The 22,232-nt window shown below is 41.0% G+C and overlaps 1 protein-coding gene across 31 annotated transcripts in view; it reads left to right on the plus strand.

Annotated features, from left to right (window-relative positions):
- PLEKHA7 (pleckstrin homology domain containing A7) overlaps positions 1-22,232 on the plus strand; it is a 299,188-nt gene that overhangs the window by 198,071 nt on the left and 78,885 nt on the right. For 30 of the 31 annotated variants that reach the window (XM_042858812.2, XM_005308701.4, XM_005308705.5 and 27 more), the window contains 3 exons: positions 1,368-1,468; positions 13,147-13,325; positions 21,462-21,953. In XM_042858812.2, coding sequence (XP_042714746.2) covers positions 1,368-1,468; positions 13,147-13,325; positions 21,462-21,953 — 772 coding nt within the window. Of the gene's footprint in view, positions 1-1,367; positions 1,469-1,587; positions 9,963-13,146; positions 13,326-21,461; positions 21,954-22,232 lie in introns of those variants that run through there. The other variant, XM_005308712.5, reaches the window with a different exon arrangement.

Genomic DNA, 22,232 nt, shown 5'->3' on the forward strand with positions numbered 1-22,232 from the left:
CTGACTGCCCCCACCTGGGACCCCTGCTCCTAACTGCCCTCCAGAACCCCACCCCCTACCTAAGACTCCCTGTTCCTTGTCCCCTAACTGCCCCCTCCTAAGACCCCCCCAACTGCCCCCCAGGACCCTACCCCCTACCTGTACCCTGACTGCCCAAAACTTTCTCCACTCCCCCCAAAAAGCCCCCCCCCGTTTCTTGACTGCCACCTCCAGAACCTTCCTGCCCCCTGGCCCCCTTACCCTGCTGCTCAGAACAGGGTGTTGGGCTCTGTGCGAGCCGGACACGTGGCTGAGCTCCCCAGCACAACAAAACCCGGTCCCTGGCCCTGCACAACAAAACCCGGTCCCTGGCCCGGACCGGGCTGCAGGGGAGAGCTGCCCTTGTATCAGCACAAAGTGCTCTCGCTCCCGTTTTGCATACTCTGCATGGCAGAAACCGCTCCCAGTTGCAAAAGGGGAGGGCTGCACTTTGTGCTGATACACTTGCTCAGAATGCAGGGCGGATCCGGCTCCTCTACAGCTGCTCCGGAGTCCAGCCCGGGACTTCCCTGCAGCCCTCCCAGCCGCTCGGTCTGCTCTGCCGGGGGAGGGGGGAAATCCCGGACATTGTGAGTGCTTTACAAATTCCCCCCGGACGCTATTTTTAGTACAAAAAGGAGGACATGTCCGGGTAAATCCGGACGAATGGTAACCCTACAGTAGGCCCTTGTTGCCTCAATAGATTTTAAAGGAAAGCTGAACAAGGACTGTCTCTCTGCTTTGTCCCTCTTTAATTCATTGTCACCTTGGTGGCCTTCTTTTCCACTTTCCCATGTTTCTGCCCTTTGATCACTAAAGGAACATCAGCAGGAGCTTTGTTCTGGAATTTTATTCTTCTGACTAAATAAAAATAAGGGGAAAAGTTTGATTGGCTGGAAGAATTCTGGTAGCATTACTTCATATAATAAGCACTTGTTTTCTCCACTTGTTGGTACTGTTATTGGTATATGTTAGGGCAGCGGTTCTCAACCTTTCCCAACTACTTTACTCCTTTCAAGAGTCTGCAGCCCAAGCTCCACCACCCAGTGCTCAAGCCCGAGCCCACCACCCGGGGCTGAAGCATATAATTTAGCTTCGCGGGGCCCTGGGCAATTTCCTTGCTTGCCACCTCCTAACGCCAGCCCTGCACTTTTGACCCTCCTGGGGGGTCATGTGCCCCAGGTTGAGAAACACTGATCTAGATGAGTTGATGTATGCTGTGGAAGACCTCTGCGTATCCCCAGGGTTATGCGTATACCTGGTTGAGAACCACTATGTTAGGGAATATGTTTGTTTACACCTGTTGAAGAAGTGCCCTGAATCATTTTGATTTTTCTTTCATTCAATAGACAGCAGAGAAGAAACTGTTTTGGGTAGCATACCATTGCCTAGTTATGTAATATCTCCCGTTGGACCTGAAGATCGCATAAACCGCAAGTATTCCTTTAAGGTACAATTAATAAATTACAAAGCTTATGATTTATGTTCAGCAAATAAATACACTAGATATTTTAAAATTGTTTAGAGGAAATGGCAATATCTCCATTTTTAAATAATTTTAAAAATGAATGTTTTATTTTTACATCATATCTACTTCATACATACTTACAATGTTACATATTTCTTTCTTGGGTCTAATAGTTTTATCATAGTTCATTTTTCTGCTATGCTATAAGTTTCCCTGTTGCTTTAGTATGTGCCTGTGGTTAATGATCTTCTGTCTATAAAATATCAGAAAATAAAACTGACAAACCTTATCGATAGTCTTATAAATAGAGAGAAATATTGACTTTCCCCCCATAGAATGCTTTGCTTCACAGTGGATGGGGATGACTTATTTTTTTGCAATAAAACCACCACCAAGTGTTGACAAGGAGAGGAAATGACAGTGCCATGACTTTAGTTGCTTTGTTATATAATGCATTGTGGCAATTAAATTTCTCATTTATTTTCTCCGCAAAAAAAGGATAATTAATATGGCCTCTATAATAGTTCAAAAGAATTAATTTCCTCCTTTTATCTCTTAACTCATGTTGTAATTTCCTCATCTTAGGGAAGAAGAACAGCCACCTTTATCTACTAAATAGAGTCTTGAAGCTATAGTTGTTTAAGGTTCTACTTAGAACAACATTTTAATTTTGCCTTCCATGTAGTTTAAGTACATCTATTGTGTTGATAAGTAGTGGTCTTTGTTAAAATTCTATGTTGAATGATTTATGGTTTGCTCTAGCTATTTATTGCTCTTTGAAATTACAACAAAAGAAAATAAACCTATTCTTGGTAATGGAAAAGCCTGCTTCCAGCTCACTACATGTCTGAGCACATGCATTAAGGCAAATTATAGAGGCTTCAATGCAGGTTATATTTTTAAAATATACAGATATTTGGAACAGAACATGACACATTGAATCCATCAAAGTAAATTACAAGCATTAATCATGCACAGTTTCATCAAGTGGTATGCAAATGATGTTCTAGAAAGAAACTTTTTCCCATCTGTTTTGCCTTATGAGAATTACAGAAAGACTTAGCTTTTTAAATCTGCCCACCCAGAGCCTTTTCTTTCATCTTGATTTGTGGGTTTTAGCAATTCAGATTGCCTGTTGCTGATCTCAGGTTTATTTTCTGTGGAAAATGGAATGAAATTGATTTGTTTGTTTAAATGAATGTTTCTTCTTCAAGTAGTGTCCCTACGGGTGTTCCACTTCAGTTACACATGTGCCTTTGATTGGCGATTTTCAGTAGTGCCTGTTAGAAGCTCATGTGCCCTTTACCAAGGATACATAGAGCTGCAAAGGCAAACCGTCCTCAGTTCCTTCTCAACCACCCCACAAGTTGAGACAGAGTATCTAAAATGCCCACTTCAGCTTTGCCTCGACCTCTTAGTTTAGCTTATTTAGTTCTTTTGATAATTGTACTACTTTAGTTATAACTTGGGGGTTTCTGTTTAATTCCCCACTGTTCTGAAAGGTTTGCTTTTGGGGGCATCATCAGCTTGGCATGTTGGTGTCCCTGAGATTCAAGCACTGCCTTATCTGCTGGGAAGCGGTCCTGGTCAGCAACAGACATTCTATGTATCCATTGTTTGGGAAACACCCACATCCCAGCTAAATTCAGTTCAGTTCAGCTTTTAAAGGCAGATCTCGTAAAAAGTGGGATATTAAACGTTGGCTCCTTGTGTTGGAGTGCTCCCTCCTCCGATCTGCCTCAGATACAGGCTCAGATCCTCCTTTCCCCCCCCCCCCCCCCAAGACATCAGCCTCAGAGTGATCACCATGCTCCGTTGACCTTAGTACCTAGGTCTTTGCAGGATAAGAGCACAGCAGAGATTCTAAACACTGCTGCATCTAGGAAGTCTGTAACATCATCAAACTTTTCTTTACCACCTCTAATACCTAAACAGGTGACCCAGACTGCAACATTGATACCTCTACACAGCTAGACATGTACAGCTAGACAGATACTACCACCAACACCTTCAGTATCGACATTGGTTACTGTGGAGCCCTGTCTAATCCAGATGCAGATTCACGCACAAGAAGTTCAGATTCTACAAGGACTTGTAGTGTCTGATGAGCCAGAGACTCCACTATGAATGGGTATCTAACAGAAGCCAGTATTGAGATTTGCCTTACCTTTTTCTGGTACCCTCTGGTTCTCTGATACCATTCCATCAAGCAGACAATGATCTGCTCCTCCTCTATACTATACTGCGGACTCTTCTTTAGATTCCTGTAGCAATGTGGGACTCACCCCTGTGGCGCCTCCTGCTGGTTGTCACTGGGAATTAGCTCGTCCAGCCTCCAGAGCGCCCTCTGCAGGCTGGTGTCCCGCTGCCGCTTGGCCCCCGTGTCCCTCCTGGACCCGGTGCCCCCTTGTCTTTGGGGTGCTGCCCCTGGCAGTACACCCCTCAGTCTTGGGGTCTCCCCTCCCCGGGGAACTCCCACCCCCTATCCCCACCTCACCTCAGTCGTAGGCTACTGCCTGTCACCAACTCGCCCCTGCACCCTGGGGCAGACTGCAGTGTCAGCCACTCATAATAGGCAAGGTTGGGTCTGGACCTGCTGCCTCTCTCTGCAACCCAGTGCCTTTATGGGGCCTTGGACAAGGCCCTGCAGCCTGGGGAGTTACCAGCCTGGAGCTCCTCACCCCCTCTGGCCTTTCCCCAGCCGTGCTTCACGCTAGGCACCCTGAGCTTCCCAGCAGCAAGGCCCTTCTCTCTCTGAAGACAGAGAGAGACTGTGTGTGCTTCTGGCCCACTGCCCTCTTATAAGGGTCAGCTGGGCCCTTATTAAGCCAGCTTCGGCCTGATTGGGGCGTGGCACCCAGCTGAGGTTGCTTTCCCCAATCAGCCCTGCTTTTCCTTCCCTGCCACAGCCCTCTCCCTGGGCTGTTTTAAGCCTTTTAAGGCAGGAGTGGGTGACCACCCTGCTACAATTCCCATATCGCTGTACAGGGATCTCCTACTTACCACCATAGAGACATCTTTCCAGGCACCTTATCTGAGAAAAAGCCCAAAGGGCAAGAGAATCTCATGCTCCTTCTCCTGCGTATTAGCAGCATTGGATGCATCCCCCTCTACCTTATGGTCCTCCTCAGTGGCCATATTGGGTCCCATGGGCAGCCTTCCATCAGCAATATTGAGGGGTCCTAGCTACTCCTGTGGGGAATATTGTGAAAGGCAATTCATCTCTCCCTCTTAAACAACCACAACTTCGTGAGGAGCTTTTTGAAGTGCAAGAGACTAGAGTGGACAAGGATGTAACACCACAAACTCGTATCTCTTCATCTTCTCCAGACATAGCTGTCCACTTTCTTATGCCAAAGATTTTAAACAGTTTTAGGAGCTAACTAAATGGATTGCTGCCTTGCTTCAGATCCCATTGAACAAGGACCAAGAGTCACAACATAAGCTCTTGGATATACTTCACATGACAACTTCTGACTGAGTAGCTATGCAAGTAATTGAGATTCTACTGGATCCTGTCAAAATGATCTGGTAGACTTGAGCAAGCCGATTAAAAGTACTATGTTTCTCCAAAGAATTCTGAGTTTTTATTTTCACATTCTTCTCCTAATTCTTTGGTTGTGTGGAAGCTGTTAATGAGCGTGGTAAACAGCACCACACTGAGTCTATGCCATACAATCACATCAGAAGCATCTTGACCTCTTTGGGCTTAAAAACTACTCTTCCTCGACACTGCAGTTTAGAATAGCAAATTATTAGGCTCTGATGTGTGATCAGACCAATTACAGCAAATTAAACACTTTTATTGATCATCTGCCCCCAGATCATCAAGAACAATTTCAGGCCATCAGAACTGAGGGTTAGTTCTTAATGAGGACCACACTGCAAACCTCCCTGGATGCAGCCAGCAGTGCATCTTGTTCTATCTCTACTACTGTTGTCATGCATTAAGCATCTTGGCTGCAGCTATTAGCATGTCTTAGGGAGGTCTAAATATCATAGAAGACCTTCCTTTTCACACTGAGACTTTTCAGTGAGTCCACCAAAGAATTTTGCACACCTTAAAGGACTCAAGGGCCACTCTCTATAAACTCCTACAAATGAGTAGTAGATCACAAAGGGGACGGAGATCCATCTGGTCCAATTCTTCATCTTTTATAGACCCTAAGAAAAGACAGATATCAGAAGAAGAGACCACCTGCTGCAACCACTACCACCACCCAACCCTTATTATCATCAAAATGTCAATTTGATTATCTGACTGAAGGTCAAGAACCTATCTTGGGAATCTTCAGCAACGCCACACCTACCCATCTTCCTCCCTTTGGTGATCATCTCTCCCATTTTTGACCTGCATGGAAGCAAATTATACAAATTACAGATTATAACATTGGGTAACTCCATCCATTTCTCCTCCATCTTGCCATCCCACCTTTCTTTCCTGGTCCCTCCTCAGGGATTCTTGTCACAAACATTTGCTGAGATAGGATGTCCCTTCTATATGTAGGCGCCATAGAACCAGTTCCAGTAAAGAAGGGGGTATGGTGACCAAATCCAGTGCACTTTCTAGAAACATTCAGTGTATTTTTGCAAATTTGTAAAAATAAATAAATATGGAGAGCTGAGACCCTGTCTACACTACAGGTTACTTCAGTGTAACCCCTGAGTGACGTAAGTTACACCGATCTAAGAGCAGGTGTAGACAGCACTATGTCGGCAGGAGAGCTTCCCCCACCAACATACATAGCTACCACCTCTCGCGGAGGCAGGAGTTATTAAACCGATGGGAGAGCTCTCTCCCATCAACTTAGTGCGTTTCCACCACAAGCACTACAGCGGCACAGCTGCAAGTACTGTAGTGTAGATGTAGCTTCAGACACCATGTAACAGGAAAAATTTACAAAGGAACCTTTGTAAAAGAATCTTCACTCCAACATTTAACAGGTATGACTCAGTAAGCCTTTTCTTCTTAGATTCTTTTCCCTAGGAAGAAGCAAATATTGGAAAAAGAGATAAAATGGAGGTCCAAGCTTTTACATCTTATCATGGAAAAATAAGAAACAATTGCAAAGAGAATATCTTCTTTAGGATAGTTGTGCTGGCTAAAACATACCTTTTTAGTGAAAAATTACTGCTTGGAAACATTCTCATTTTTATAATAAAGTTATAAGATTGTAAACTAATGTAAAACTATCACAAAAGAAAAAAAGAATGTAGATGGGTTTCAAGAGCCAGACATCATCTCCAGGATGCAAGTTCTGGTGTTGATATTGACACTTACATCTGTCAACCTTGTGCTTTTACCTAGGGTGGATCAACAAATGTGTATCACTCCTCACTAGTTCTGCAGTTTGCCATGTTTATGGTTATGGTTAAATAACAATTTCAGAAGCAATTAAGTTACTTCTGTCAAAATTCCTTCTCAAATGATTTAGAGTATCCTAACTGGGCTTCAGTTCGTCTCTGACAATCTGACAATTATATAGTCATAGACTCAGCCATGCAGGAAGAAAGCGAAGAGGGAAAGTATGTGGTTTAATGAGTGACTTAACATATCTGGGAATACCCAGCAATAAATCGTACAGTTCAGGTCATTGTTCTTGCCTTAATTGTTTACACTTATCTGGAATCCAACTTGGTCCCAGTCCATTGCTGGGACACCACCACTCTCTCCTCAAATGAGGGTTAAGGAGGGCTGGAAAAGAGGGGGCGGGTTGTTTTCCCACTGTACTAGACATTAGGAGCCCCAACTCCCCTTTTTCCAGCTTTCTTAGGGAATGCCATCCCTTAAATCCCCTTCCAATTCCTATTTATCAGGGAACCATATCCCCTCTGTAATGAGTACCTGCACTGGACACCTGCCACCTACTAAGTTTGCCACATCTTGACCTGTCCTCCTTATGTACTTTGCCCTGACTTGCTGTGAGGAAAGCAAAAAAAAAAAACATGCCTCAGCCAATCTGGTGGTGAAGCAAAAATTCCTTCCAAGGAACTAGTACAATGTCTACAGCAGATGATGATAAAGCTCAGTCCTATTCTGATCTCATGAGTGAGAAGTTGCGTGCAACTGATTGGTGATTGATGAGAGTTCCTTCCCAAATGTACAGAGTATAAATACTTCCCCCTCCTCTGGTGCACATGGTAGTCAGTGCTGCCACATTGTCCATCCACTTCCTATCCCCTCAACCCCTTGGCTCTGCTAAAGTAAGTCCATCGCCTTTCCTCCTCCCTTGTAACCCAATTGCAGTGGGAACCTTAAAAGGAACTCTATCCCCTTTTTCTTGCTGGATGGAGAAAGACCCACCACATTCAGTTGTGGTGAGGACATTTGGTTAAAATCACAATAAGCTATTATATTAAGACTTTCAGTAATGATCTCTTCACCAAACTAAGGGGGAAAATATCTCCTGATGTCATGTAGGATTTTATTGCAAAGCTGATGTTATGCTATTACTGGAGAACTCATAAAATAAATCATGCACACATAGACTGCCATGTATTATTTGTAAAAGATTATTTGTTGGGCTAGAATTGACTCTACTTAAGCTTTTCTCTGATGTTTGAATGCAGGTTTAAAGCCAGGACCTGTGGCTTTCTTAACTCAGAACAAAGTATGTAGCAGGGGCAAGAATAGATTTCCTATAGTAGTGATAACGTGAGACTGTCTCAAATTCCACACCTACAGCATCACGTGTCAGCTTGTAGAATTTCAAGAGCACTTCCTTACCAGAATTCCATCACTCACTAGCCATTACATTTATCTAATCTGTTCAGTACCCTTAAATACACAGAGCATGGGTGAACATTATATGTCATAACTAAATGCTGCTAGAAATAGAAAACACAACAAGATTAATCCCAAAATAAAGATAGGACTTTTTTCACACTGAAGTCCTGAACAAGTGGAAAATGTATCCTGTCATATTTTAAACGTGGTCTGTCTTCTATTTAGATTAGTGCAAAATTCCAATTACAGTATAAGTATGAGTTTAGTTATTGGTCAGCTTCCATTTTAAACATTTATTTTCTGACAGATGTATTTAGTTTGTTGAGCTGGTCTTAGTATTAAACAGTTTAAAACACGGACTATTGTCAAGTCATTAAAATCTTACTAAAAGCTGGAGAGTTCTCCCTGAGAAAAGATTACTTTTGATTGTTCTTGTGTGTGAAAAGTATTTTCATAGGGAATGTTTTTTAAGTTTATCCAACTATAATACTAAAAAAATAGTTTAGGAATATTCCTCCATTATACTAGATTGAGAAAGTGGGGGAGCCTTCCATCATTTGTTTGGCAAAGGAACAATTCTTTGTAAGCATGTATACAAGCATAAGTTCTGATCCTGCAGAATCATGTCCATGATTTGTTGCTTTAAGTCCAATATGGTGAAGATGAATAAGATGGAGTAGTAATAAAACTTCAGTGAGAGATCACAAATTACATCAGCCCTACCAAGAACCTCTACTTTTAAATTGATACTATCATGTATAACTTCTATGACGGGGAGGATTCATCTCTTGAAGAAACGAGAGAGATCCCAATTTTTGTAAAATAGAGGCCATTGCAACACTGTTTCTGGGTATTTTAATGTCCTTTATTAGCAGAAATCAGGATTTACTATGTGGAGCTGCTCTTCATTGCTGAGACCTGTTGGGATCTGGGCTGCCACCTTCGTCAGTTGCTCATAGTGTCTCGCTGCTTCCTGAAGTTGGTGCTGACATACTTCACTCTTTATATATAAATCCATTAGCCAGATTTAAGGCACATGTGCTACCAGGGAGCCTTCCCTTCAAGCTCTCTGGTATCTTATGTACCTTAAACCTATCTAATGGATTTATTACCATGATGTAAACTGAAGAAATACTGCGCTCTGTATACCTGAAAGGGACTGTTTCAGGCTTTAGAATGGAGGAAGAGGAGGGGGAAAAAGTGGTCCCAGCTTCTAGATTTCCTGAAGAGTTGTTATATCTAATTCCTCTTCCCTCTCCACATAATGTTGATAATTTTTACAGGAAACTGATTCACTGTCTAGCTGAGGGATGAGATATTCCTTTAATTTTGGCTCATAAGTGTTCCATAAATTTGACACTTTTCAACCTAAGAGTAAGAGGAATTATTCTGCTGTATTTTCATAAGTCATTGTGATGCCTGACTTTCAGAGGAATGTGTAAAAAGTTGCTAACTTTCTCTGTGTAATTGTGACTTTCTCTTAGTTTAGTATTTCTATCTATGAACTTAATGGTTCTAGACATTTAACATTAGTTATTACTTACTTTAATCAGTGTAGTTTTGTGTTAAAATATAGTCCTTGAAAACCTGAATCCTTTTACTATTTTAACTTCAACTTTTTTTGTCCTTGTCTTGTCCTTATTGGTATGCTCTTGGGGTTTGCTCTCCATTTCTCGTTCTGGGCCTTATGGGAGAGAGCCTGCCTTTTCCTCTGTCTGTCCAGAATAAGGCATCCGAATGCATGAATAGGTACCAATATTATTTTCCCCCCCGTTGTGTATATATATATGTGTTATATTTCAGGCTTATTTAGTATGCCGTAGATATCCTTAATAACAATTGTTTAAAATAAAAAATAAGACTGTCAAAACTCTTCTGTGTCTGTTAGCAGTGACAGTCATCAGACACTAGCATAAGATTGTGGTTTTCTTTCTTGCTTGTTTGACGTGCTACTAATAGATATCTGGAATACGTTTGACTGTTATTCTGACCAATTTTACATTCTCTTAACTCTTTTGAGAGTCATGGTTTGTTGATAATAGCATGACACCTTTATTCCTCATTCTCTGAGGCTATACATGTAATTTCTTCAGTCTTTGAAGGGAGAAAGTGCCATATACATATTGCTTGCTACTTATACAGTTTGTTAGGCAAATAGTATCCTGCACTCTCTTCCAGTTGCATGGTGAACATGGCTACCTTGAGAGAGAACGTAATAGAATTCTATGAGAGAAAAGACACACCACATTAATCAGGATATACAGGTGAATGAAGACAGAGTTCAATTTAAGCAGCAGGCTTCAGCTTTATTAACTTAACCCTCGGGAGCATGTCTCATCTCCTGTGACTCTCATGCACCAGGCATTTAAGTGTGTTCAGTCCAAGGTTGCATGGCTCCCACTCTAAAACCTCATAACTTGGAGTAGACCCTCTTCAGCCTATCCTTAGGACTCAGCTCACTTCTGAATCCTCCCATCCTCCCCACTCCAAGGAGGGCAGGAGGTTATCAAAGAGGGTCCTCAATCTGCAAAGCCTTCAGCTCTCCCCTTCTCCCATAGTCACAAGGTCCACCAGTGAAATTCCAGGTCTCTTACTTCTGGGAGTTGGCTCTTTTGGCCTTTATCCACACTGGACAGTGGCAGCAAGTTGCAATGAACTAAACATTCCTACAAATTACTAATATTAATTTCTAAGTCCTACTTCTTTTTAACAAAACTATACTTCCATTTTACTGTGAGGAAGGTGAAATAACCCAACAGGCCTCTGCCAGACTGGCACAATGGGAAAAATTTGTTCTTAATCCCAAAACAGGTGAGTGGTCAGATTCTGTGCATCCAAGACCACAGCTACTATACTACAATTATAAGGAGGGAGGATAGGCAGCTGAGGTGCCCCCAAAAACCTCAGTAGAGGTTTAAATTAATGGTGAAGTTAGGGGGATGTGAGAGGCCAGTCAGCTTCCCTCTTTACACCACCCTCTCTCCCATCCTCCCCTCCCCTTGGCTGGCCAATAAGACATGGAAGGCCTTGAAATCCCAGGCATGTGCTGTCCCCCTTCTTTCTAAGCTGTCCTGTTTAATACACTGCTGGTCTGATCAGCCTTCCTGCCTAGTGAGATGGGAGGTGGCAGCCAAAAGACTTGCACTAGAACAAAATATATAGAGCTGTCTTAAAGGAAATAAGAGGGCTCCCTTGTAGCGGTCATGTAGGTGAGTGAAAGACCATGTTCAAATGTTTGCAGCCCTTCTGGGAAAAAAGGAAGGGAGGGAGCAAGTTGTCTACAAAACACGGAGTGCTGAAATAGTGGGAAAACCCCCTTATTCTAGAATAAGTTTGCACATGATTGAAGTGAGAGTCTGATGTTAACACTAACTCAGCAATTTTAGAGTATATAACAGATCATGTAGCTTCACACAAGATCAAACATATTGTGTTCTGTCAAAATTGTTTGTATTTCTAAAGCCAAGTATGATGGTAGGGTATTTTTCAGTGTAGAATAACAAGTGGGAAAAGACTCCATCAAAACAGAAGTCCAGCTGTAAGAGTTATATGTGGAATGTAGCTTATAAAATAAAAGGCATGTTTGTTTTATACATATGTATATGTGAATGAAAAATTCACTTGGTTAAAAAATGCTTTTGTGTAGTTAGTATTTGTGTGTGTTGATACTAGCTGTAGTTTGTCCAAAAACTGTGAACAGTTAAATTACTCATGTGCTCAGAATATTGATTTCATGAACCTACAAGGTAAATGGAGTTTTATAGTCAGTTCCAGTGCTTGGTAATGCAACAAAAAAGAGGGAGATTCATTGATTCTGTCATTAAATAAATATAACCAAATAAAACCAAAGTTTCTCAAGCTAAAATAGAGGATTTTTGAAGTACTAACTAGTAGAGAGAACTTGAAAATTGCTGACCTCACTTACGATTCTGTGAATGGCTGTCAGTTGCTGTTAATTCTGTTAACAGTAGCAGATGAGTTCTGATTGTCTACTTTTGAAGTGCATTTATAATGTAACACGCAGGAAATATTGTAGCTTGTTTCAGGAAGGAGCATCTGATGAGACTTAGTAATTTAGGTACCATGTCTTTTTATGGAACTGTGGGTAAGATCTGATTAAACATAACTAGACTAGAATAATGAAAACACACATTTGATATAAAATTATGTACATAAGAACAATAGAAATGTCAGAGTGTTAAAGTTTAATACTTAGCTGTTAGCAGCTTGATGTATCTAAATATCTCAAATAGTTTTGATTTTGAGATGGCACATGGAAGCTTTTTGTATGCAATAACATTTGAAATACAATACCATGTGCTTTAATAATTCAATAAATGTTGCTAACTTTATTATCAAGTGTAGTGTTTTTGTAGCTAATTTAGTGTTTTTTGTTTAAGTATATTGTTTAACCTAAAGGTCTTAACATGCAATACAATTATTCCTAAAATGCCAGTTTAAAAAACATGTATGGTAAGATTTGTATTGTGTTTCTTCTAAACAGATTGCTTCATGATATGATCTAGGAAAATTGGCTCACTTAAGCAATTCTTGCTAAAAGATCCATTAGTTTGTTTTGTATTGTGTTCACCGCAAATAAAATACATCAAGTAAGATAGGAATAAAATGAAAAGCTCCAATTATTAGTATGAAAAACAGAACAAAATGCTGCAAATTTTTTTAATGATATGAAAAAGAGGGAAAGGAACTACACAGCATCAACTGATCTAAAATAAAATTGCAAAGTGACATTAAAACTCAACATTTGTCACACTGCAGTGGTTATATTAGTGTGATATCTTCTATTTTTTATACAGGAGGATACTGTGAGAACTCTTAACTTTTTTTTTACGGTAACCACTCAAGTTATAATAAATTTTTAGGCTCGGAATGATAGTTTTGTCTAATTTGTCTTTGCTTTTTGCTTTTCCAGGCTGTCCACACAGGGATGAGGGCATACATTTATAATAAGAGTTCTGTTATTGGCTGTCAGGGAGAGCATTCAGGAATGCGCACATACTACTTCAGTGCAGATACCCTAGAGGATATGAATGACTGGATCCGTGCCATGAATCAAGCTACTCTGATGCAAACACGTTCATCACTGAAAAGGCAAGTTGAATATGTTACTAACTTGCAGCTAAAAACTTATTTCAAAAATCAAGAGTAGTGAGTTAAAATATATTTTTAGAAGCAAGAGAATACTTTTTTCATTTTTAACTTTTTAAATCAGTGAATAAGATACAATTCATTCTGATTTTAAAGAAATTTGTGGATTTTTTGTATAGCCGTCCTACATTAGTATACTTAGATGCTAATGAATCAACAAGCTAGGGAGCACAAAGTAAAGTTCAAAATTGTTTTGACAGCATCAGTGGTGCTGGTACACAAAAAAAGTACTAGGGCTTGTCCACATGACTTAGTATACAGCAAGCCAGGGTGTGAATGAAATTACAGCTCACTAGTCTGTTGCGCACTAAGTCACTCTGTGGACCCTCCTACTGGATTCTAAAAGATCCATAGAGTGCAGTATGTCACAGCACACTATGGAACTTTTAGTACACAGTAGCAGGGTCCACACAGTGACTTAGTGTGCAACAGGCTAGTGTGCTATAGATTTATTCACACCCTGGCTTGCTGCGCACTAAGTCTCTGTGTGGACAATGAAATGAAGCAAGTTTAAAAAGAAAAAAATAGGGCAAAAAAAAAAAACTTTTGGAGAGAAGTGGAATGGGGATACTGTTTTCAAATTTCTAAGAGGGATATTCTAAAGAGTAGAGAGTAAAAACCAAACTATAAGAAAAGGACAAATATACTTATCAACTTTAATTTTCCCATGTTTTTCAGTTATGGAATAAAAGTGTGTAGATACATCTTGGAAACTAGTATTAGTTAACATCTTGACTTACTGTATTTTCTAACACTGCGTTTTGTAACATTTTGGGGGCGGGATATGCTCTATGTTATATAACTAGCACAGTGGAGTCCTGGTCTGTGATTGGAGCTCCTAGGCACTACTTTTTTCTAAAGCTAATTTCTGAAATGCTGAAATTCTGAAGTCCAGGAAAAAGCAATCATGGAGCAGTAAATTTCAAAAGAGGCTGGGATGAGGAGCTAGCAGTTGAAAATGCTCTCAGAGACCAGAAAAATACTGTTTTGGCTCAGACAGGACATAAATAGACAAAAAGTAAGAGAGACTTCATTTTTAAGACCACCCCCTATGATGATGGATCAGAAGAGACTATGAACTCTACAATAGTAATCAATTTTTAAGATTATCTCACACCTTAAATAATATTTATTTTCTTTTTTGTGATGTTAGTATAATGCCATCTTAAAGGAATTTCCCTCAATGTTCACACCAAGGATATATAATATTTACCACCCTTTTATTCTTTTTTTTCTGTAATTTTTAAATTAAATACCTCTTTGGAGGGCTCTGACTGATATGTGGATATGCAACGTGAAGAGGTTGTTTAGTTATATATGTTTATTTCAGGTAAAAGATAATAAAGAAAAAACTTATTAACTGTTGAGTTGCTGATATGACACAAAGGGGGGGCCATAGTTAAAGATGAATTGTTCTTACAGCTGGTCGCCAAACAGGACAAACCGAGAGGCAAGAGCAGTTTGTCCTTGAGAGGCAAACTTTGAAAACCCATCACAGAAATAAAAAATTGATAGTCTGAATGTAATAGCAAAATGCAGTCGGCAACAAAATACTGTTAATGTTGGCTCAGTATATGACGCGTAGGTCATTGTTACAGCTTATTCAAACGTTAATTGATTTTAATCAACTTTCACTCCCTTCTTTTGTTTCATGTATACTCATTACATATTACATAAAATTAGTGGGACCTGAGAACACTCAGCCTTGATCTATCTCATCCTTGCTACCAGAGTGCAGCTTTGCTGAGTCTGGAGGGAACAGGGACACCTCCTGCCTTCACATTCTTTCCCCTACACTCCCTGCCATTGGACAGTGGAGCGTTGCGGGGTGGGCTGATTGGCTCTTACCTGCTGGGATAGGTAGAACGGGGTAGTTTCTCTTTCCCTTTACTGCTGGTAGTAGCCAGTTTGAGTTCTTTTGCTTTCTGCTGATGACTCATCAGTTTGACTGTGTTCGAGACCTGCCGTTACCCACCCATATCTAACGAGCTTGATCTCTTTTGATGGGGGGCTAGGTTGATGGCCATACTTTGTTTGGAGTCTGAAAGGGATTTTTCCCATATGGCAAAACTGGCAAACTGCTGAGTGGATTTTTTCACCTTCCCCCCAGCATCTAGGTCGTCGAGTTTGCGGGCTTTCAGTTTCATTGTTGCAACTTTAGCAGGTTCCAGTGCAGTTGGTTGGTTAAAAAGGGTTTGATGTGAGGTTCCTGTAACACAATGGGATGCTTGTGCATAGCCCATAGCACAACATTGTTCAGTGAGGGGGTATGTCTCCATGTCTGTTCAGTGTGTGACTCCCTTCATTTTATTTCTCCTACCTCCTACATAGAGGAAGGGATCTCAAAGGATCCAGCCAGGATCTTTTTTAAACATATTATGATGTATGTGTCTCATTGTTTTACAGCATGAGGGAAGGTGTGGTACACAATGGCAGGCAGAGGGCAATTCTCAGACTGGGAGAGACGGACTTGTATAAAGGAGTGCGATGCCTGGATTTGCTTCTCCAGCAAACCCTGACCTGCCTGTCTCCCAGGAACCACAAATCTTGCCTTCTCTTTGGCACATCACCCTCATTTTCTTGACACCACCTCCTGCCCCAAGTGGCCTAGGTAAAGTTCTAGGACTATAGAATTAGGGTCTTGGATACACACAGAAGTTGCAGTGTCTTAACTAAAATCAGTTTTTAAATTGATTTAGCTAAATTGGTGCAGCCCGCTATTGACCACTCGTTAACTTGATTATATCTATGTAAATCATGTGTAAACAGATTTGCATTTCCACATAAAGGTTTGCACTACTTTAGCTAAATGGATTTAAAAACTGATTTTGTTGAACCACTGCATCTTTTGTGTGGAAACAAATAATCCTAGATTTAGCTAGTTGACAGAAATTCACATTCAGATTCACATTTGAATTTTTCAAAGAGGGATCTCAAAACTCTACTTAAAGTGGTAATCAAAATTAGTGAAGAGTTAATGACAAGTTCAGATACAGATGTAAATGCATAGAAATGCAGGTGGCAACTATTTTTTTCTGAAAGATTTTGGCCCACTTCACTAGTAAGCATCCTACACAATTTCAGAAACATTTGTGCCAGTCTTTTAAGTTTTATAAAGTGTAGAACAAAGGAACATGTAATAGACAGGAGATATCCTCTAGTCTGCTGAAGACTTCCCTATCTAACCTGGGATCGGTGGGTGAGGGGAGGACTAAATCAAACAATAACTGTTTGTCTTCAGCTGCTTCCAGTTTTTCCCTGTTCTTACAATTGACTTAGTACTACTTTTCTACATTTTGACTTTGGCAATGTATTCCTTTTCTTACACCTATTCTGAAAAGAGAACTCTTTTTATACTGAGGGCTTATCCTGTTTTTAACCCTTAGGCGCTGAAAATTAAAATTTCACAATGCAGTTTCCCAGAAGTACTGCGCCTAGTGCTTGCTTTTGGCAAAACTCTCAAACAATAAACAACGGATAACCTTCAAATTCCAGAACCCTTGTGTTTTCTAGTTAATTATTGTCAGAAGCAGTTTTAACAATGTCCATACCTGTATCCTGTAATGAGATTACTTTTCTTTTTCTAGGTATAAATAAAAGACCTACCAGTAACTAATCTTTTTGCTCTGGAATCTAGCTCCAAAACTGTGATTTTGGTTTTGGCTGCATGCTGATGCCCATTATGTACTGTATATACTCGTTCATAAGCTGAATAATTTTGGTAAAAAAGTGACGCATCGAAGAGTGGGGATAAACAGGTCTACACCAAAATTTGATGATTTTAAACTCTATTGAATCATTGAATTGAATATCTAATACATTGTCATTTTGTTTACCTGGAGCGTCTGCAGGCATGGAGCCCCTCAGCTCTCTATGGCCGCAGTTCACCGTTCTCAGCCACTTCCCGCAGCTCCCATTGGCTGGGAACGGCAAACCGCGGGCACTGGGAGCTGAGGGGCTCTATGCCTGTGAACTCTCCAGGTAAACAAAACGTTCTGACCCGCCAGCGGCTTACCCTGATGGGCTGGGAGCCAAAGTTTGCCAACCCCTGAAATATAGGGTCGGCTTATGAAAGGGTCATACAGTTTTTGCTATTTTTACCTAACCATCTTGGGGGGGGGGGGTCTAATAAACGGGCTAATGAACAAGTATATACAGTATGTTCTTTATAAGTTATGGCTAGGAACAATTGAAAGGAAAAATATCAGGGAGGCCTGTAAATTTTACATACTGATTCCATTTTTTCACCCATATTTAACATTGAATTGTGAAGGAATAAAACAGAAAGCGAAGGTAGAATAACATTTGTTTGAAGGAATTAATATTCAAAAGATGTGTACTTACGTAATTGTCTGAAAAGCAATTTGGAAAAATAAGAAAAGGAGCATCTTTATTTGAACCTGTGACGGGATGTACCAGGCCCAGAGGCTCTTTGCTGGAGGCCTCATGGTCTAGGCACACCCATCCCAGGAAAGGAGCAGTGGAGCTAAGTCCTCCGAGCAGCCTAGAGACACTGCTCAGGAAGCAGCCAATCAGAGAGGCTTCAGGGAGCAGCTAATTGGAGCCCGGAATGGCCATATAAAAAGGAGCTGCAGTGCCAGAGACAGGCAGTTCCTGGCTGGAGCCAGAGGAAGGAAATTGGTGCTCCTGGCTGGCCAAAGGGAACTGCAGCACCATGGACAGCTCAGTACTGGCAGGGTCCAGGGGAGTGAGAAAGAGCTCCAGGCTGGCTGCTGGGCCTGAGCACAGAAGAGCCTTGTGCTAAGGGTGAAGCATCGATGAAGGCTGGGGCTGAGGGGAAGTGTCCCAAGGAATTGAAGGTAGTTTTGTTAAAGGGACATAGCGGCATGAGAATCCCTGGGCTGGGGCCTGGAGTACTGGGTAGGCCTGAGTCTCCTCCCTACCCCATAGGTCACTGGGGAAGTGGCCTACAATCGGACAGCGATAAATCCCCGGAAGGAGAACTGAACAGTTAAGCAGCCCAGCTGGCGAGTGTTTACACAGAGAGTTTTAGCCCCCAGCCCCGCGAACCCGAATCAGGTGACTCGGGCCAGCCGCGGCTGTGCTGCTGGTCTTTTATCCCTGTGTAACCATGCACTATAAATCTAAACAAAAATTGGTGGGGAAAATCCCAAGAAAGTTAGTAGCATGTAAATTATGACCATGCACAAGACTGAAAATGTGACTGAGAGTTAGTAGTAACTGCTGAAGATGAAAATGCAGACATTTTTATCAGAAAGGTACTCATATCCTTAACTCCAGTTGCTTTAGATGGTGCTCTTTCAGTTAGCAATGATTATTTAATATTGTTTGTATTGGATGGGGTAGAATCTTTCATCATTCATTCCTGTTTTCAGCTTACTTAGACTATGGTTGGAGAGCTGTGTATTTATTTAAACTGTCAGTCTTTATTCTTGAAACACATGGGGCTGGTCTTTGGGGGTGAAGACAGCAGTGTGAGGAGAAAGATAGGGACTTCAAGTGGGAAGAAGAGGAGAGGTGGGAGCTTGGAGAAGGGTGGCAGTATCGAGATTTATTTGATAGGGGTAGGAGTTTGTAGGACAGAATTAATTTATTCATAAGTGGGACAGATTTATTTATAGGTGCAAAATTGATTTATTTATAGGGAGTAAAGATGAGCCAGTGGAAACTTAGTATGGTTTTAGTCCTCAGGCAATTAGACATAAGGGCATTTTTCAGGCTCTCTTCTTCCTCATCCTATAATGATGGGGAGAGCTGTACTTTGTGAATAGTGGAGACACCAGCACCCAGGCTCTGTCCAGACATTTGGAGCTGCTTGCTTGCCTGCTTTCCTTGTTTTGACATGGATACAGGAAAAGTGGGGGTATTTTGTGTGTGAGGGGGGAGTGATTCAGGGTCCCTTCCTCTTTAGGATGTCTTTACTAAGAAAAATGTGTGCTCTTAACACGAGCTAGCTAACTCAAACAATTCTAGTGAAGACAAAGCAGTTTGTAGTTTTTGCCCAAGTTGACTGGGTGTAGGCTCTCCCAAAGTCTCTTGAACCTGTTAACTTGTGTGAACACTACACACTGATTTGTCTTCACTAGGATTTTACCTTGAGTTAAAAAAAAAACATTTTCCCCCCCTAGAGAATACAAAGCCTAGGTATTTTACCATCTTGTTTCTTCCTCTGCTTCAGTAGTTGTGCCTGGATGATTGCCCTTTAAGCTATTTCAGGACTCTGAAGTGATCATGCTGCCTATTTCCTGTCTTTACCTCTGGACCTTCCGTCCTTCTCTGTTCTTTCCTGTATACCTGCCCTTGCAATTTGAATCATATAATTACATGGGAGGGTGGCTCAATTGAATTGATCCTCCTGGACCTCCGAATACACTTGAACCAAGCCCTGCAAACTGGCTGCCATGGTGAGGCCACTCAAAAAAAAAATTATTATTTTTTGAGAATTGTCTCTTTAAAAAATAGAGATGGGTGAAAAAAATTGATATTCAAAAATTTTCAACGAAAAAAGGGACAAACATTATGCAAAAAATGTGTCCTTATTTTTGACTAGCTCTCTACGTGTTTAGAATCTTGGCAGCTAAGGGCTTGTGCAGAACTACAGAATTGCCCAGTTCTTGAATGGAATTTGTTCACACAATGGCACTTAAGCAGTGTAGACTCTGTCTGGCCCTTAAATGGAAAGTGAAAATATAGCTTTAGTCTCTTGAAGATGGGAATGTCACGGTGACACTGGATAGTCTGGTTTAGGACCTCTGTGTCCCAAAATCTTGTAATTGATATAGCATTTAAAAAACAGGTTAATATCTGTGCACTGCCAGTTTAAAAATATATCAGCCAAAGTCTGACAGATTTAATAAACAGAGACTCCAAGAAAAGGCTTCACAGCTAGCAGGGGTGGCTCTATGTATTTTGCCGCCCCAAGAATGGCAGTCAGGCGGCGCGCCTGCAGGAGGTCCGCTGGTCCCGCGGCTTCGGTGGCATGCCTGCAGGAGGTCTGCTGGTCCCACAGCTTCGGCGTACCCACTGTCGAATTGCCGCCAAAGCCACGGGACCGGCGGACCACCCGCAGGCATGCCGCCGAAGGCTCCCTGACAGCTGCCGCCACAGCGACCGGCAGGCCGCCCCCCGCAGCTTGCCGCCCCAGGCACGCACTTGGTGCTCTGGTGCCTGGAGCCGCCCCGGACAGCTAGGCTATGTACTTTGAAGCTTTACAGATGCTGATACCAAAAACTGACTATCAGGTCATATGGTTTCAGAGAAGATGTAGTGCTACTTAGAGATCAGTGACATCTTAATAAACTGCCAAAAAGGATTAAATGAGGAAAGTTACAGATGAAGTGGGCTAGCTATAAAAATTATATAAACCAACAATAGTACCTAACACTTCCAATTATCAAATAATCTCAAAAGATATTCTGCTTTGGGTTTTGGCAAAGTTTAGAAAAAAGGAAAATACCTAAAATAAAGTACTTAAAATAACATATTTAACAATTTTATCTGTGATAGTCTTGTTAAAATTTAGCCACCAAACTGACTAAGGGTTAGAATGATTTCTCTTGCTTCTGATTGGACTTCATCTCTCTCTGGATATTGCTATATCATCCTTATCAGAAATGCCTTATTCTTGGAGCTTATAAAAATACTTCTAAGAGAATTTTTTCCCCTTTGAAATGGAGACGCTTATACCACATGGCAGGTGTTTTCCTCTCCTGGGAATTTGTTTTTAAGTCTACAACTTCTTCCCTCCCAACCCCTGTAACACACAATTTTACATTTACAGAAGTTGAACACTATGCTGTGCTATTGGTATTTTCAGTTTATTTTTCAATAATTAAGTATAACTGTTTCTAGCAAAGTGCAGCTGAAAATAAGTTTCTTTGGTGCTTCCTTAGTAATGGTTTGTATAAATGGGGGAACAAAGGATTCTCACCCAGTCCTATCTGCAGTCACACACCCCTGGTGCATCAGGTTATCACCAGCTGTAGAGGCTATTTTTGTGGGCTTCCCTTTCTTAAAATCTTAGCAAATCTACACTGACTTTTCTTTTAAGATTTCACACTAAAGTGGTGTTCACATAAGCACATATTTTCATTGCAGAGAAACAGAAAAAGCGGATCAGCAAGCTGTTCCCCAAGCTAACCATGTGGATTCCTGCAAAGAGCGTGCAAAGGTGGTGGATACTGCTGATATAAAAGAAAGTTATCAAAAAGCAACTGAAACCTTTGGATACGATAGGCATGAAGAGATAAGAAAAGAAAGAGAAGATGAGGAACATTATGTCTTCAGAAAAGAAATTCTGGAAGCTAAGAGGGGAAAATCTAAGCATCCATTAACATCAGGAGAAGTTGATCAGTTTCCAGATTTAACAAGTGCATCTCGGCCCCAAGTAGCTCAGCCTCAGCCAGTTGAGAAGAATGGGACGTTTCCTAGTTCATTAAACATGAGTGTTGGCCCAGTGGAGCAGAATGGTACCAGTTTGTATAAAAGAGGGTTTGTTCCCAGAGCAAATCCAGATAAACAGATGCAAAGGAAAAACAACATGACTCAAGTGGAGCACTGGGTAAAAGTCCAAAAAGGAGACACAAAAAGGTTAGTAATAAGCCAGTCTTTAAATAGTTAATTGTGGTGTTCTCAAAATAAAGGAAAACAAATGTCAGATAACTTGTTTTATACCAAGCAGAATGCTACCATATTAAGATAGTATGCAGTGACTACTATTAATTTTCTCATCCATCCAGTGCAGAATAACACTTTTAAAATATGTACTTTGAATTTTGGAAAAGTCAGTATGATACTGATGAAAACATTTCCTTAAATGTGTTCACATTTTGATTGTCAACTGAAAATATGAGCTATTGGTATATGTTT

This window comes from Chrysemys picta, chromosome 4 (genome assembly GCF_011386835.1).
Source record: "Chrysemys picta bellii isolate R12L10 chromosome 4, ASM1138683v2, whole genome shotgun sequence".
Taxonomy (NCBI): domain Eukaryota; kingdom Metazoa; phylum Chordata; order Testudines; family Emydidae; genus Chrysemys; species Chrysemys picta.